This window comes from Cyphomyrmex costatus, unplaced genomic scaffold (genome assembly GCF_001594065.2).
Source record: "Cyphomyrmex costatus isolate MS0001 unplaced genomic scaffold, Ccosl1.0 scaffold21, whole genome shotgun sequence".
NCBI lineage: Eukaryota > Metazoa > Arthropoda > Insecta > Hymenoptera > Formicidae > Cyphomyrmex > Cyphomyrmex costatus.
Genome location: NW_017276147.1, coordinates 883948 through 899113, shown reverse-complemented (window position 1 = coordinate 899113; position 15166 = coordinate 883948). Strand labels below are relative to the sequence as shown.

The 15166-nt window shown below is 34.2% G+C and overlaps 1 protein-coding gene across 1 annotated transcript; it reads right to left on the bottom strand.

Annotated features, from left to right (window-relative positions):
• Nucleotides 1-411: 411 nt before the first annotated feature.
• shg (DE-cadherin) lies at nucleotides 412-13569 on the bottom strand. The gene is made up of 16 exons (XM_018539252.1): nucleotides 13399-13569; nucleotides 8851-8986; nucleotides 7734-7972; nucleotides 7042-7065; nucleotides 6301-6489; nucleotides 5307-5617; nucleotides 4866-5136; nucleotides 4168-4747; nucleotides 3893-4074; nucleotides 2466-3807; nucleotides 1825-2048; nucleotides 1532-1747; nucleotides 1107-1446; nucleotides 872-1024; nucleotides 585-770; nucleotides 412-502 (listed from the first exon to the last, which is right to left on the bottom strand). Exons 1-15 carry the CDS (start codon nucleotides 13567-13569, stop codon nucleotides 628-630), a joined length of 4521 nt encoding a protein of 1506 aa, XP_018394754.1. The 3' UTR covers nucleotides 412-502; nucleotides 585-627.
• Nucleotides 13570-15166: the final 1597 nt, after the last annotated feature.

Below are 15166 nucleotides of genomic sequence, written 5' to 3'. Positions count from 1 at the left end.
CTTTTAATGTTCACATCTGTGCAACGTAAAGTGAACGCACACTATTTTCTCTCGTTCCACTTATACATACATATCACTTCTAGTGTAAAAGTATAACATAAATGCGCGCTACAGGCTTTACGACACGACATAAAAATTCATTTCAAAGATCAGTATAAGATACGCATCACTTTCGCGAGTAAACGAAATTTACATAGCGTCCATATAGTCCACTTATGATAATCATAAAGTTCACTCCATCCACTAATAAACTACGCGCGTTAATTACACATATCGTTGATAGGATGGATTATACGCTTTGTCTCTTCAACCGTCAAACTAGAATTATCGGTGAATGAGATCACAATTCGTATCATTTAAGTACAATAAAGCCTCGTTCTTTCCAATTAATTGGAATCTGGGGCTATAGAAACGCATAAACTTGCACAGTAAGCTTATGCAAGTATGCTCCTAACGTATAGTTCACGCAATCGGAAACGGATCTGCAAACTGTGTGCGTTTTCTAACAAACAAAATAACGATCATTTATGAGTAATATTGCAAAATTCTGACGTTTATCAAAAATTATTCAAGAATTCCGTTACCTGCGTTAAAATTTTATATCTACGATGTCTCATTTAAAAAAACTCAACACCAACTTTCGCTCTCTCGTTCACCAACTCCATCACTTTCCTCATCACTTGGATCTTCTCCATACATATCTGCCAATTTTCTAAATCTTGGCCCAAAATTAGATAGATAATTAAACTTGAGATCTCCATCGTCAGTACCTGTCAATGAAAAAAGAACATGAAATTAACAAAAAAAAAAAAACGTTGTAAAAATATATAAGATCATTTTAAGATATTTTCTAAGATTTAAAAATACTAACAGGAGGCTAATGACGACAGATCGCCTTCTGAATTGCCTTCTCCCTCGTAAGCATAATGTCTTACATCATCGAATGGATTTGTATCGGGATCTTTATCGCAACTTTCTTTCTTACCATCTAGGAAACCACAAATGTCTGGAACTTCATCGGTTCCTATATACAAAATTATCTTTTTAGTTTCTGTTCAATTCATAACACACAAACCGAATTTTAATATCTTCAATAATTATCGTACCTCTACTCTGTAGACCAACTGGAGCTATCTTTGAATCAATAGGTGGTGCATCGTAAATAGCTCTCAAAACATTTAAGTCATACCCTGTATCAACTTCACCGCCTCCTTCGTCCTCATAATTAATAATATTTTCTCTGATATCGTCCATATCTTTATACAGATCATCTGTCTTCCTTCTGTGCAAAACTATCGCCAAGAACAATATTAACGATATAAATACGCAAACTAAAAAGGCTACTATAAAATTCGTGTCAATTCCGAACGAGATTGCCTTTGTCATGCCATGATCACAACCGGGATCTGCATTTCTCGACAGCGATGGCATACCTAAGTTGTACGTCTAATACAAAAGGATATAATTTAATCTCTCATCATAAATTGTTATAATTGTGGATATGTGTTTATTATATATCTTCATTACTTACATTTCCATTAAATGTCATATTGCGTATACAACCAATAAATCCTTTGTCAGTCGGTTTATAATCCCACCCTAAGTTTGAAGCTAAGTGCGCTAAATTACTCAATGTACCACCTACTTGCAAGGGACTGTTAACATTCAAAAATTCATTGGTACCTTGCGGTGCAGTGAGGCTCATGCAAGCAGATATGCCGCACTTATCAACTATCATCTCTATAGACTAAAAAAAAAACAAACAATATATATAATTTGCACATTTAACTCAAACAAAATGATATATATAACGAGAATTCTTACAGTTTTCTTCCAGAAAACGTCTATTCTGTGGCTCTTGCCGTCCGTTAATTTAATCTGTTTCTGGTCTAATCTTACAGTTCCCGTTCCGTAATCAACATACAATACAGCAAAGCCTTGTTGAAGTTCAAGAGACATGAAATCCTGAATTCCAAGCTTTGGATTGTAAGTCATAGGACCAAAATAAAATACAAGACCATTATCCATATGTGGCGTTATCTCCAATCCTACAATGATCATATATATACATATAAATAAAAATGTAAATATGAAAAACTGAAATAATGTAAAAAATGCATTGTAGAAATATAGAACCACAGTGTGTCAGCGATACTTGTGGAGAGTATCTTATTGTGCAATCATTAACGGTTGTCAAATAGACTGTGAATTTTTACTATTTAAATCATACTATTATTGTTGCAAAAAGCTATTTGTGACATTCGAGGATAAATGTATCAGTATGACTGATTTGTAAGAATATAGAACCATAAGATTGATTAAATATCGATTGAAGATTGTAAAATAATTACAGGAATAATGAAACAGTCGTGATATATGCTACAGTAAGTGATAGGCATGAGAATGAAAGATCCTGAATTCAAATGTCAGTTGACTCCAGCATTTTTCTCACTTACAGTACGTACCTAAATGTGAATCGTCGCAAACTTGATCAGGTGGCGGCATTATAGCCCAACCATCTCCGTGAAAACCAATACCTAACAGTTCACATCTTGGTCCATCCAGACCAGGTGGGCATTCACACCGTTCTGCCAGAGGAGTACCACCGTTTAAACAGACAATAGGTTCCGCTACGTGACAAATGCACTGTGGATCTGCGACTGCCCTAACACCGACAAACGAGCTGGTATTTGTATAGACAACATATGGAACGGTGCTGGTGTTCAAGTAATTGCGGCACGAATCGTTGCAGTAAAGATTCTCGAATAGGCATTCATCGATGTTCGTCAATAAGATATCCGCTTTCATCTCTCGTTCAATTTCTTTTGAATGTTGCGCTATAATTGTGTTCAATTTCTCAGGGGCGTAATATGGACTGCCATGTGCCGAAAATCGAATATCTAACAAGCTTTTATTATTATGATGAGGCGAATGAAGTACAGTAAACACGTCGACATTTTCGACTGATGTATTCAGCATAGTTGCTAATTTCTCTTGAAATATCTCCTTTTTACTGACACCAGATTCGTCAGGCTCTACAAATTGCTCCGCTGTTATTCCATAAAACCGTATGGAACCAGATCTGTCAACAGCTTCTTCGGGAAGTTCCTTCACAGTAACGTTCACGTAGGCATGGACTTGATGAAAAGGAATCAGTTGACTTTCTTCGGTGACAATAAATTTTAATACGAAGGTATCGTTCGATGTACCCGATAATAATGTAATCATGCCGGTACTGGTATTAAGATAAAAACCGTCGTGAGGGGAAATCCACTTGAAAGATTTATCTGGTAGATCCCAATCATCCGGATCGTTAACATAAACGCGTCCGATTTCTGTATCAGGAGCTTCTCCCTTGTAATTATAAACGAAAATAGAACTCGTACCCTCGCGCATAGGATTGTCATTCTCATCGCCTATGATCACAGTGAGCGTCGAGGTACCCGTCATAGGTGGCGAACCACTGTCCGTAATTGCGATCGGAATACCATAACTTTTCTGTATTTCCCGATCAAACACAACTCGCGCATATAAATTATTATCACGTACGTCAAATTTAGATCTAATTTCATTGTCCGCAGTGTCATCGATTCTAAAATCGAATGGCGGACCATTAGCATCGGAATCGTAATCTCGTGCCTTCAACTCGGTTATCTTGCCGGGTGATTTATTTTCACCCCAAATAACTGGATAAGGCATATCGAGAAATGGTGCGTTGTCATTTATATCTGTAAGGGTAATATTAACTACCACCGACTCTCGAAAAGCCATTGATGAACCATCCTCATCTCTCGCCATTACGATCACCTATTGAAAATTACAAAAAAGTAAGAAAAACGAAATTAATTTCTTAAGATATTGACTTGATAAATACGTGACTATAATAACTTACAGTCCATGTTGAAAAACCATTTGGTGGATCACGATCTAATGGTTTCTTCAATTTCATACAACCATGTTTGTCAATTCCTATCAAGGGTTGTTGCTCTTCCTTGGCGATAAAGTAAGCAATATGCTGATCAGCATTTCTGTCTTCGATATCAGGATCATAAGCCACCACAGTGGTGACACAATCTAAACGAACAATAGTTATTTTTATAAAATGATATAATTTAAAAAAATGAAAATTTTGCAAGATTATCGAAAAATATTACGTCAATACTTTACCCTCTAGTAATTTTTCTTCTTGTATTGTCGGATTTTTCTCAAAATTTTCGAAGACGGGCGGATTGTCATTAACGTTTTCGATAAAAATCTCAACTTGTGCAGTATCGTTAAATAGACCGTCGAACGCTCTTACAGTTAAATTGTATTTGGTGATTTTTTCATAATCGAGTGGCTTGTTCACGCGAATCTTCCCCGTTGTAGCTTCGATGTAAAAGCTGTCATCGGTGTTGCCCGATATGATGCTGTACGTGACAGGATTCTCCGTATCAAGATCGCGGGCTGTGACTTCAGTTACGGGTGCGTTAACATTGACGTTTTCATAAACCGAATTATGGGTGTAGACTTTCTGGGTGAAGCGAGGCGGATTGTCATTCTTATCAGCGATTTTGATTGTAAACGCTTGTTGTCCTTTATTGTGTTCGCCAGTTTTGAATAAAGCACTCGGAGAATTATCCGTAGCTATTATTTTCACATTGTAGATATCTTGTTGTTCTCTGTCGAATGTCATTAACGTTGTGATATTACCAGTGTGCGGGTCGATGGCAAAGAGATCCTTGAAGTTATCCAACTCGTAGGTGACCTTTTGAGGATGAAAGTCGAGATATTGCCTTAAGTACAAGACATAATGAAACTTTGATGCATAGTCGAAATAAAAGATATTCTTGAAGCATAAAATGTGGTTTATGCAATTTTAATACCTGATTATTAGCGGAAGTTCCATCAGCGTCAATGGCTTGCACTTGCATCACAGGGACTCCTAGAGGTTCATTTTCTAATACGCTTCCTTGTTTGAGATCACTGAAGACTGGAATATTATCATTTACATCTAGAACTTCGATATCAATCACCGTTTCGGCAGCTAACTCATAATTGTTTTTTACTCTCACTATTAACGAATACTGTGTGTTCCTTTCGTAATCAAGCTGTCGAGACAATTTAATATCTGCTATATCTTTATTGAATTCTAATCTATAATGAGAAAGAAAATAAAATTTTTATATAAGACACGGTTGATTTACAATTGTTAACCTATTTAATTTGAAAAATATATATTATTATATATAATTTATAATACATATACATTGTTATAATTTAATTATAAAAATGAAAAACTAAAATAAGCGCAATTTGTATAGTACCTAAAAGTGTTCCCTTTGTTACTTTGTTCCGTTGTGCCAGTCACAAGTTCAAAGAGTAAATTATTGGACGGAGTATTGTTCCAATTACTGGAATTATCGATGTTGGAAACTGCTTGCAAACGGACAATGCTGGCATCGAAATTTGTAAAATTTTCCTTAATTTTAATCGGTTCTGGTGATCTCGGTAAAAAAGCTGGCGCCTTCTTATGCGATTCCACAACTTGTATGTCAAAATAAGTGCTATCACTTTGTGGTTTTTCGCCAAGATCCGTAGCAGTAACTATCATGCTGAATTTAGAACCTGGAATCCGCTGCACAAATTCATAATAATAACAATGTAAGAACATTTACGTGATTTAAATAAAACGAGGAAAGTTCAAACTTATTAAAGATAAATTAATTAATGTAATACATTTTTAATAAGGCTCCAGAAATATTATTTTTAGTAAACACGATAAAGTAACAAATGTTTTTTTTTGATAATTCAATGGATAACTTTATTTTAAGTATCATCACGTTGTATGTATGTGTGTATATGTATATATATAACGAAAAATTGTATTTTTAAGTCTGCGTTCCGTTATTCACTGCAAGTACTGAAAATTTATAGTTCGCGTTACATACATATATAGATTTTCAGTCTTGTGTGTGTGTGTGTGTGTGTGTGTGTGTGTGTGTGTGTGTGTGTGTGTGTGTTGTGTTTTGTGTGTGTGTGTGTGTGTGTGTGTGTGTGTGTGTGTGTGTGTGTGTGTGTGTGTGTGTGTGTGCGTGCGTGTGCGTGTGTGTGTGTAGTACATAACGAAACGCAGACTAAATATATATTTACTTAGCAAAGTTTGTCGATAAAAAAAATTTTAATTAATAAAACGATGGAAAGATCGTTGCTTAAATTATCAAATAAAAGTTACAGTTCTAGTTTCCAAGTGACATTATAAAATGAAGTTTGCATTATCCACTTAAGTATCATCTATATATATCTTCGCATTATACTTACGTCTATAGTTTTGTTGAGGAATATGACACCGGACTCGCGATCGATTCGAAAGTATGCAGCATCATCTGGTCTCTCAGCTGACAGACTATACCGTACGACGGAATTGTTGCCATCGTCAATATCGGTAGCGGAAACTCGCATGACCTCGTGACCCACCGGTAAATCTTGCGGCACATTTTCCGTGTATGACTGTATAACAAGACAAAAAGTATGTTAACGAGAAACGACACAATACGTGCGTACAAATTCTAAAATGCATTTGTAGCGTGATGTATTCCATGCAATTTTCGTACAAATCGTGTTTACATACAATTATCATTCCTAAAGACACACATGTACATGCATGCTAATTTCTTCCTTCAATAATAATAAAATAATATAGTAAATATTATTATGTAGCATAGTACATATTATTTGTTATTATTTGATAATAAATAAATAAACGAAGAATGTAGTTCATTATACTTCGTCCTTATAGTTATTATAAAATCAAATCACTACATCTCTGTCATGTCAACGTAAATTTTTGTTTTGTATACTTTTAAATTTTCATGGTCAGATCTGAAAATATTTTTTCAGATGTCCATAAAAAAAATTCGACACAGAAAAATTTAAACGACAATTTGTTTTATGAAATATGCAAACTGTGCATAAAAAGAAGGGAGAAAATAAAACTTCGAAGTCTCTTGTTTTTTTCATTTACATATCGAGCAATATTCACACCACGTATTCGAAACCAACCTTCCACCTGTATCCACGGAAGACCTGGGATTGAAATAAAACAAAAAATTCAAGCAATAGTTGTTAGTAGCATACGTGGTTATTATGTTAGTCTATGAAGAAAAACAAAAAATTCACGTGATGTAAACGTAATCAACTTTAATATCTCACGAACTATACTTATTTAGTTTCAAAATAATTCATTCAACAATTGTTTCGATTTCTGTAAATAAAATTGTTTTCAAAATTTCTTACTAATATTTTAAAAGTGTATGAATTATATATACAGCTATATACATTTATTGTTATATCTATTTTACTCCAAAATTTTATCCTTATTAATTAAAAATCAATTAAAGAAATATTTTGAAGGAATTAATCTTCTTCATTTTACTAACATGTTTTACTAATGTTCATTTTTGTCAAAAATAAATTCCGTATAAAAGTAATTTATTTTATGTTTTATTTATTCGCTCATAAAAAGTAAGACCTCTATCACGAACAGTGCATTTTCATCTCGTAAAAATATAATATGATATCAATGCTATCATAAAAAAAATATGACCCGTCTTTCTATATTTTTAGTACATATAGGTAATTGCGATCTCAATGTAGACGCTTATTTGCACCACATGCATCCAGATTCATATTTGCAGATACGAACCGTAAGGGAGTTGGTAATGAGTTAGTAACTTAGGTAATTAGCAACGTACCGCTTTGTCGAAGGCGGGTTTATTATCATTTTCGTCTTCGATGATGACTTTTAATGCGCAGATGGCATCCAGTTGCGGTCTTCCATTATCAGTCGCAAGTATCGTAAGATAAGCTTCCTTTTCTCTGGCGGGTTCGTCTCTGTCGAGTACTTGAGTCGTCGTAATGAGGCCTGTCTTATTGTCGATTTCGAATTTTATCCTGTCTCCAGGAGCAATCAGAAAGCTATAAGTAACGGTACCTGAAAATGCGAAATCAAATGATTATCAAATCTAATCTAATCTTATACAGTGATGGAAATTGGAATCTTTTCTTTGAAAACTTTCATAAATTCATCATAAAAATCGAATATTTCAGTAAAATATTGTTCGAAATCAAATTTTTCACAAAGTTCTAAACATCTGGAAAGTTTTGAATGTCTTGAAACTGTTGGAACGGTCTCGAATATGTAGGAATAATATTCTTAGAAAATCTTCTTAGAAAAATATTTAGATATTTGAACATATTTAAAACATATTTTGTTAAACGTGTTTTCTCTTTTACAATACAATATCTTATATACAAATAATTTTATTTTTAAGTTAAAAATATGTTTCAAAATATTTAAGACTTAAAATTCTTTCTATTTCGAGTCGAATAAATTCAAAAGTTTTACATATGTATTTAAAATAATTTTTCTAAATGATACTTTATAAATGTACTAAAAATCTCTCTTATCACTTGTAATATGTTCTATTTTCTTCCATCATGATTTGTTGGTATAAGAGAAAAAATAGTACAAGTCTCTTCTATCAACTAATAATGTAGCAAGATATTTTCGTTCGCCCGCGACATACATATTTTTTATCTCGTTATTATACAAAGACGTGTGTAAATTCACAAAACTAATAAATGGAAAATATATCAGAGACGTGATACTTGTTTAAAAATACTCCAAACACGGATCGCATGTCTTTGTTCTTCACATTTTGATTCAGAATCGTGAAACTTTGAAAGTCTGTGAATAAAAATAGTTCGTGCATACAAGTTTTGCTTTTCACAAATTTCATAATTTACCACCATGTTTTATGTACGATATGTGTGATATATATACGATGATGTCGTGCTGTTATACAATACCTCCATCCTCCGGTGGATCTCTATCTTCAGCATGCACCTGAATCACCTTCGTATGAGGCAGTTGTTCCTCCTTTAACACTGGCGCGTAATTTGAGCAATTGGAGAACACTGGTTTGTGGTTGTGATTTTCATCGAGCTGAAAGCGTAAGAGAAACGGACAGCTATTAGCGCGGGTGTTACTTGGCGTGGGACATCCCCTCGAAAGATCCCCTAGGGGATTAATCGGTAAACTTGGCATCATCCCGCGGGGTGGGGATGCAGAGGGGAAAGACTTTGGAGAACAAGGCGCTCGATAAATCAAAGCGCTCTTCATAAACCCAGCGCCATTAATCATGGCGCGTACTTCGGTGGTCTATTATGTCGCATTTCCTCATAAAAGATCCAACACAACCTAAAGGAGAGAGAGAGATACAAACACCGAGCGAAACAGAGAGGGAAAGGCACGTGGAAAAACGGAGCACTGTACTTAGATGCTTCATAATAATCGTCATTCACGTCGACGATGTAGATGTAGAACATATGGCAAGGTTAGAGCAAGTCCCGCGGCTTTGCAAAGTTACGCGGTCTGTTGCGTCTCGGTAAGTTATATTCTCATAAATTATTATTCGTAACCGCCTTCATACGTTGCGTTACCATTTCATCGCGATTAGGATCGATCCGGTTGTGTTTAATGTACGTAATAGGTACGATCGACCGACGTGGCGTTTAACTTTTGTAGTATAGGGTGAGAGAGAGAGAGAGAGAGAGAAAGAGAGAATGTGTATCAAATGGCAAATAATAACCGACAGCGATGTAAAAAGTTTACAAAGCAAGAAGTTAATTTCGCAAATGATAATTCGCCGTCGAATTTTTCAATTTCATTCCGACCTCGTGCCCCAACATGGAGGATGATGCGTAATAATGCTAAGTATCCTCTCCCTGGGCGTGCACACGTTATCTTCAATGTAATTAAATGGTCGCGACATTAATATTCATTATCATTTTCTGTCCCACGGGGGATAACGATATTCTTAGGTAAACAACATTTGGTAAGAAATATAATCCGCGTATGCTCGTCGTGTTTGCTCGCACGGGTGGAACACGACGTCTCAGCATCTAGCAAACCTCTCAGACCGTTTAGAATTTCGTACAGCACTTTGCCGACGTCATGCGTTACCCCGATATAACGCCGGCATTCGCTCTCGTACTTTCCAGCCTCATTAACGATAAACAGGTTAACCATGTTTTAGCATATTAACCCCGTTTTATTATATCTATAGCTACCCGCTGACTTGTCCAAAAAAGTTTTGTCAATTAAAATCCGTAATTCAGGGCATCTGCTAGATCTTTAAAAAAAGTCCGTAAACATTCTCTGATTTTTTGGGCATTTTTATTCAGCTTAAAAAGACAAAATCAGAATAATTTTTTTACTATTTTTAAATATACATTCAAAATAAATAGTTATTTCATGAAATAGATATTTTACATTGTATAGAGCTTTTATTTTTTTAAATTTAAAATAAATAATAGAAAATAAAATCTGTTATAAAAAAAAATATTCATATCAGAGGAATCTTTTTAAATGAAACAAGATTTATAGCACTAAAAATATAACATTCGCAAACAAAAATAAACAAGATCTTTAAAGAGACAATTTCAACAAACGTTCTCCGAATCCCGATAAAATTCTCGGAGAGTTTCCTAATTTGTTAAAACAAAGAAAAGATTTCCAGAGTATTCCAAGTTTCTCAGATTCTTTCAGGTAGTAGATATTTTATAATTACTACCATCGTCGTAAGTATGTTCGCTATAGAAGAAAAGCCCTTAAACGAAAAGAAGAACTACAGGTCATCACAAACACTACCATCGTTAGCATCAGTTTGCCATGAGACGAATACGCGTGTTCGTTAGCAATGTTCCGTTTAATGTCGGCGTGAATATGATACTTGAGTGAATCCACAGCGGTGCAGGTGTATCATAAATCAAGAGAGAAAACTGACATCTTTATGTGTGTATATATACTTATATACGAACAAGCAGCAGCTTTTCTTCCTCAAGGGACTTTATGCCGAATTTAAACCAACAGTACAAACAAGGTCACCAGATACACTCAACTCAACTGTTAATTTAATATTGAAAACAAGAAAGCTTTCCGTGTGATGTGAACTGCTCGCGACCTTCTTGCGCAACGTTCAATATGCGTAAAACACTGACAAACTTCGCCGCGACCATCTCTGATTTTGCAATGTAAGGTACAGTAAAAGCAATGAGATTCCAAAAAGGAGTCGAGTAATAAACCTTACTCTATTGATGTAGCTGCAAGGACATTATATTTCATTATACTTATAATATCATGTATCATGAAAAAGATCACTGTACTGCAGTAATGAACTCTTATTATTCTTTAAATACTTGACGTTTGATTTTTTCCTGAGAAAAAATTTAATTAAAAGTAAGTTAGCAAGATACCTTACATGAAAAATTAAAAGTTCGTAACTAATCAAGCCCCTATAAATAAAATAAGCAGGCACGTAATTTCATTTTAAATGTAAAGAAATGTAAATAAATGTTATCGTAAAATTAAATTTCGTACATAACTTGGATAAGGCTATTTTATTACTAAAAATTGTTAAAATAACTGTATCCATTATTTTAGTAAATAGCAAAATAATTAAAACTTTACTCTATACATCAACAGTACAAATAATACTTAGTTAATAAAAATTTGCAGATATTCAATGGCTTATTCCCCCCTACGTGTAATTGCAGTTGAATTTAATTATTAAAATAGCAGGTTTATAAGTAGTTCCCTCTACATGGAGTCTACAGGTCACACATCTGAATCACAGGAAACTTCTCTGACATGTCTATCTGGGATTCACGAGATTAGGTCCCAAACAAGTTCAGCGTCCAATTACGGGTTTGGCGAAACGGCAATTCTCGTCAGATTGTACCATTTGTCGAAGTCCTGTCTAACGAATCACGCGCATGAAATGATTCGTATGGCTCTTCGTCCGCAAATTCGCGTTTCTACGCTTTGCCGAAGTGAACTTCGGCGTAACATCAACGATTTACGAGCGATTCGTAAGCAAGTCTCAGGGGCCGCCAACCAAGCACTGCTTACCAAAATGTCTTACACTATGGAATGTGTTCGCACCTATTCATCAAATGATGAGTGATCTCTGTGGAAAATTATTTTTGCGTAAAGATCATGTAAAGCACATCACGCTTCGATGTCACACAGAACTACAGAAGATGTAAGACCGTTTCACTATTATATGGTTCGTGTTTTGATAGCTTTGCAAAAACGTCGTTAAAGATCACTCATTTTCGTAAATAGCATCCTGATGAAACTGTATTAATATAAAATATTAAAGAAACAATGGTAACCCAATCTCTTGTGAATTAAATAACATTTGATTATTTTTACTATGTCTAAATGTAAATAAAATCATTTCTGTGGTTAGTTTCAAAAGAAATATTATCCATATTAACGTGTGCTCTTAATTATAGTAAATAATAAATTATTTTGTGAAACAAGTTGAATACATTTTCCTGAATTAAATTTTTAATTCCATTGTTTTAGTCAATTAATGATGAATTTTGGAATATATAGAAACAGTAATGTGACCTATGTAGATTAAAAATAATTCAAATTGAGTTACAAATATATAAAGTCGCGATAAAGAAAATTTACTAATCGGATTATTACTGATACTTTTTATAACGTAAAAGAAAATATGATTAGCTTGAAAGACAATCAATGTTATAATCAAATTCTGAATTTAAGTAAAAATCAGATCAATCAAGCCTATATAAAACGTTTAAAAACTATGGTACCGATTGGCAAAATAGAAAAATATTACATACGTAAACACTCTATTACCATAAAATAATACCTAATAAAAAAAAAATTAGATATTATAAATATCTATAATTTTAAAATGCTTCATGTAAAACAACAAAGACCACCATTTCATTCACAAATGTAAACAACATTTGACAGAAGAGGAATCTAAATAGAGATGATTATTAATATTTCTGTGCAAGTTTAAATAATTAAATACATTTTCGAGTTCATTTTCAGAATATCATATCGCATTAGTGGAAATAGAAATGCGCGACACTGGCTTGAACATCCTTTAAAGTTTATAATCTTCTAAAAATGAGTCAACTTTTGTTTCAATTGATTACAAATTCAAGACTCTATGGGAATAATTGAAACGATATGTACCATGAAAGTAAGATATATTTTCAATCCGCTACTTCGTGACTTTTACATGCATATCCAAGTGACAATGAATTCAGTTCGCCGATGTAAGCACGACTACAAACGTGGGCACGCGATAAATATTTAAACTGTTCGATAGACGATAAAGGAAGGGACAAATCCATTATCCAACTTGCTGGAAAGGTGATTTATACGGGGATCTGGTTGGATCATCCCCGGGATCTTGGAGATAGTAAAAGAAACCGGGCTCGGTGTCTGAGACAGAAGGAAAGGAGTGTAAATAGCGGCGATGGGAGGGGACCAGAAATCGAATCAAGAACGAATCGAGAAGCACTCACCGATAATTTACCCTCGCCCGGGAACTGCGATCTCTCGTCCAGGTGTCTCGAGTGCCTCAATCTCGTTGCAGACGCTGTAACATAAAGAAAATACGAGGGATGACGATACCGTCCATTTAGGATATTGCGCTCGGTAAGATGCGGATAATCGCTCAAGGGTCTTGTTCGCATTTAGGAATAATGTGATACCGTTTTCCTACACGAAAGCAAGAATTTAACAGCAATGAATGTGAGCTTTTCTTATCTTTAGATAATATTTTGAGAAGCAGATTTTCAAAATGTATTTTATCCAAAATGCTGCATTTTTTTAAGTTAGAGGTAACATAGTGTTCAGTGTTGAAAGATTTGTATTGGCTATTCTAGGATGTTTAGAAAGCATTTTTTCACCGTCAATTTATGTTTATGTGAAAAAGCGTAGACGTTCAAAGTGCATTATGTTCTTTAACTAAAGGCAAGCTACATGTATTTGTTTGATATTTCTGGAATCGTTTAGTAATTTGGTTTAACATTTCATATCCTATTGAGATTCGCATATTATTATTTTCTGTAAAGCGCGTAGTTTTCTTGTAATCTTCTTTCTCGTTTTTTTTAAATTATAAATTTTAAACAACAAACACATTTTTTAAAACTGCTCTTCATTTGTACAACATACATGCAATACGACGATATTATCTCACAATCAAATATATAATTGATAATACACTAAAATAATTATGGTATACGTAAGCATACATTAATTATCGTTTCTATGTAGGTCTGGTCGAATATCGTATGTTAAATACTGTAGCAACGTTGACGAAAATAACACGCGTTCTAATGAAAATCAATTCAATAATACATATATGGAAATATGAGTTAAACGATGAATTTATAATGTCTAAGATGAATTACCATCCCTTGTTAAATGGCATAATCCGTTTAATGATTATTTTAGCTCGCATTTATTCGTCCTATCATATCCATTTTACCAGTACATGAATTGCCTCATTAGTGCCCGTTTTACATTTGTTACACATAATTTAAAATATCAAGCGTTTTCTCGATATGTAATTTTTGAGAGATTAAGTTATCACAATCACGAGAAGTGATTTTATTTTTTTTATAAGCGTGCGCTTATAAAAAAAATAAAATGAAAGTAAAATATTAGAGAAAATGTATAATTCGCGATGGAACAATCTTGACTAAATTTCTAAGTGCCGAATACTAACTAAATTAGAAATTATATATCTCGAGGCGCAGAGACCTTTATGCATCATTCACAACAACGTCTACTTCACCAACATCAAAGAGTGAGGAATACAATTTGGAATGCTATCTATTCGTAGGTTACATAAAGTAGGCATTGCTGATGCGACATTAGAGTCTCTCGAAGTTAACGTACCAAGATGAAACAGAAACGCTTACAAGAAAATACTGGTTCCATGTAAAATGTAAAATTATTTACAAAGACTGTTGTTAGCAACTGTCGTTGGTTGAAAAAAGATATCCATTCGTGTGATTTTAAACAAGATTGCTATTGATATAATAACGATACAATAATCCGCTTTCACTGGCAAAAAAAAAAAAAGAAATACGCACGCACGAGAGAATAGGAGAGAGAAGCGATAAAAATGCCTTCGTTTCACTGAACATTCGTCGTCCATATTTTTGAGTACCGAAAACGTTCCCTGTCACTCTTTTGTTAATATTTTCCGACCGCAATAGATGACAGTGACGAAGCGCTGTCATTCCTGCAGCTTGCGTGGCTCAGCCACAATGCGGTTTACCC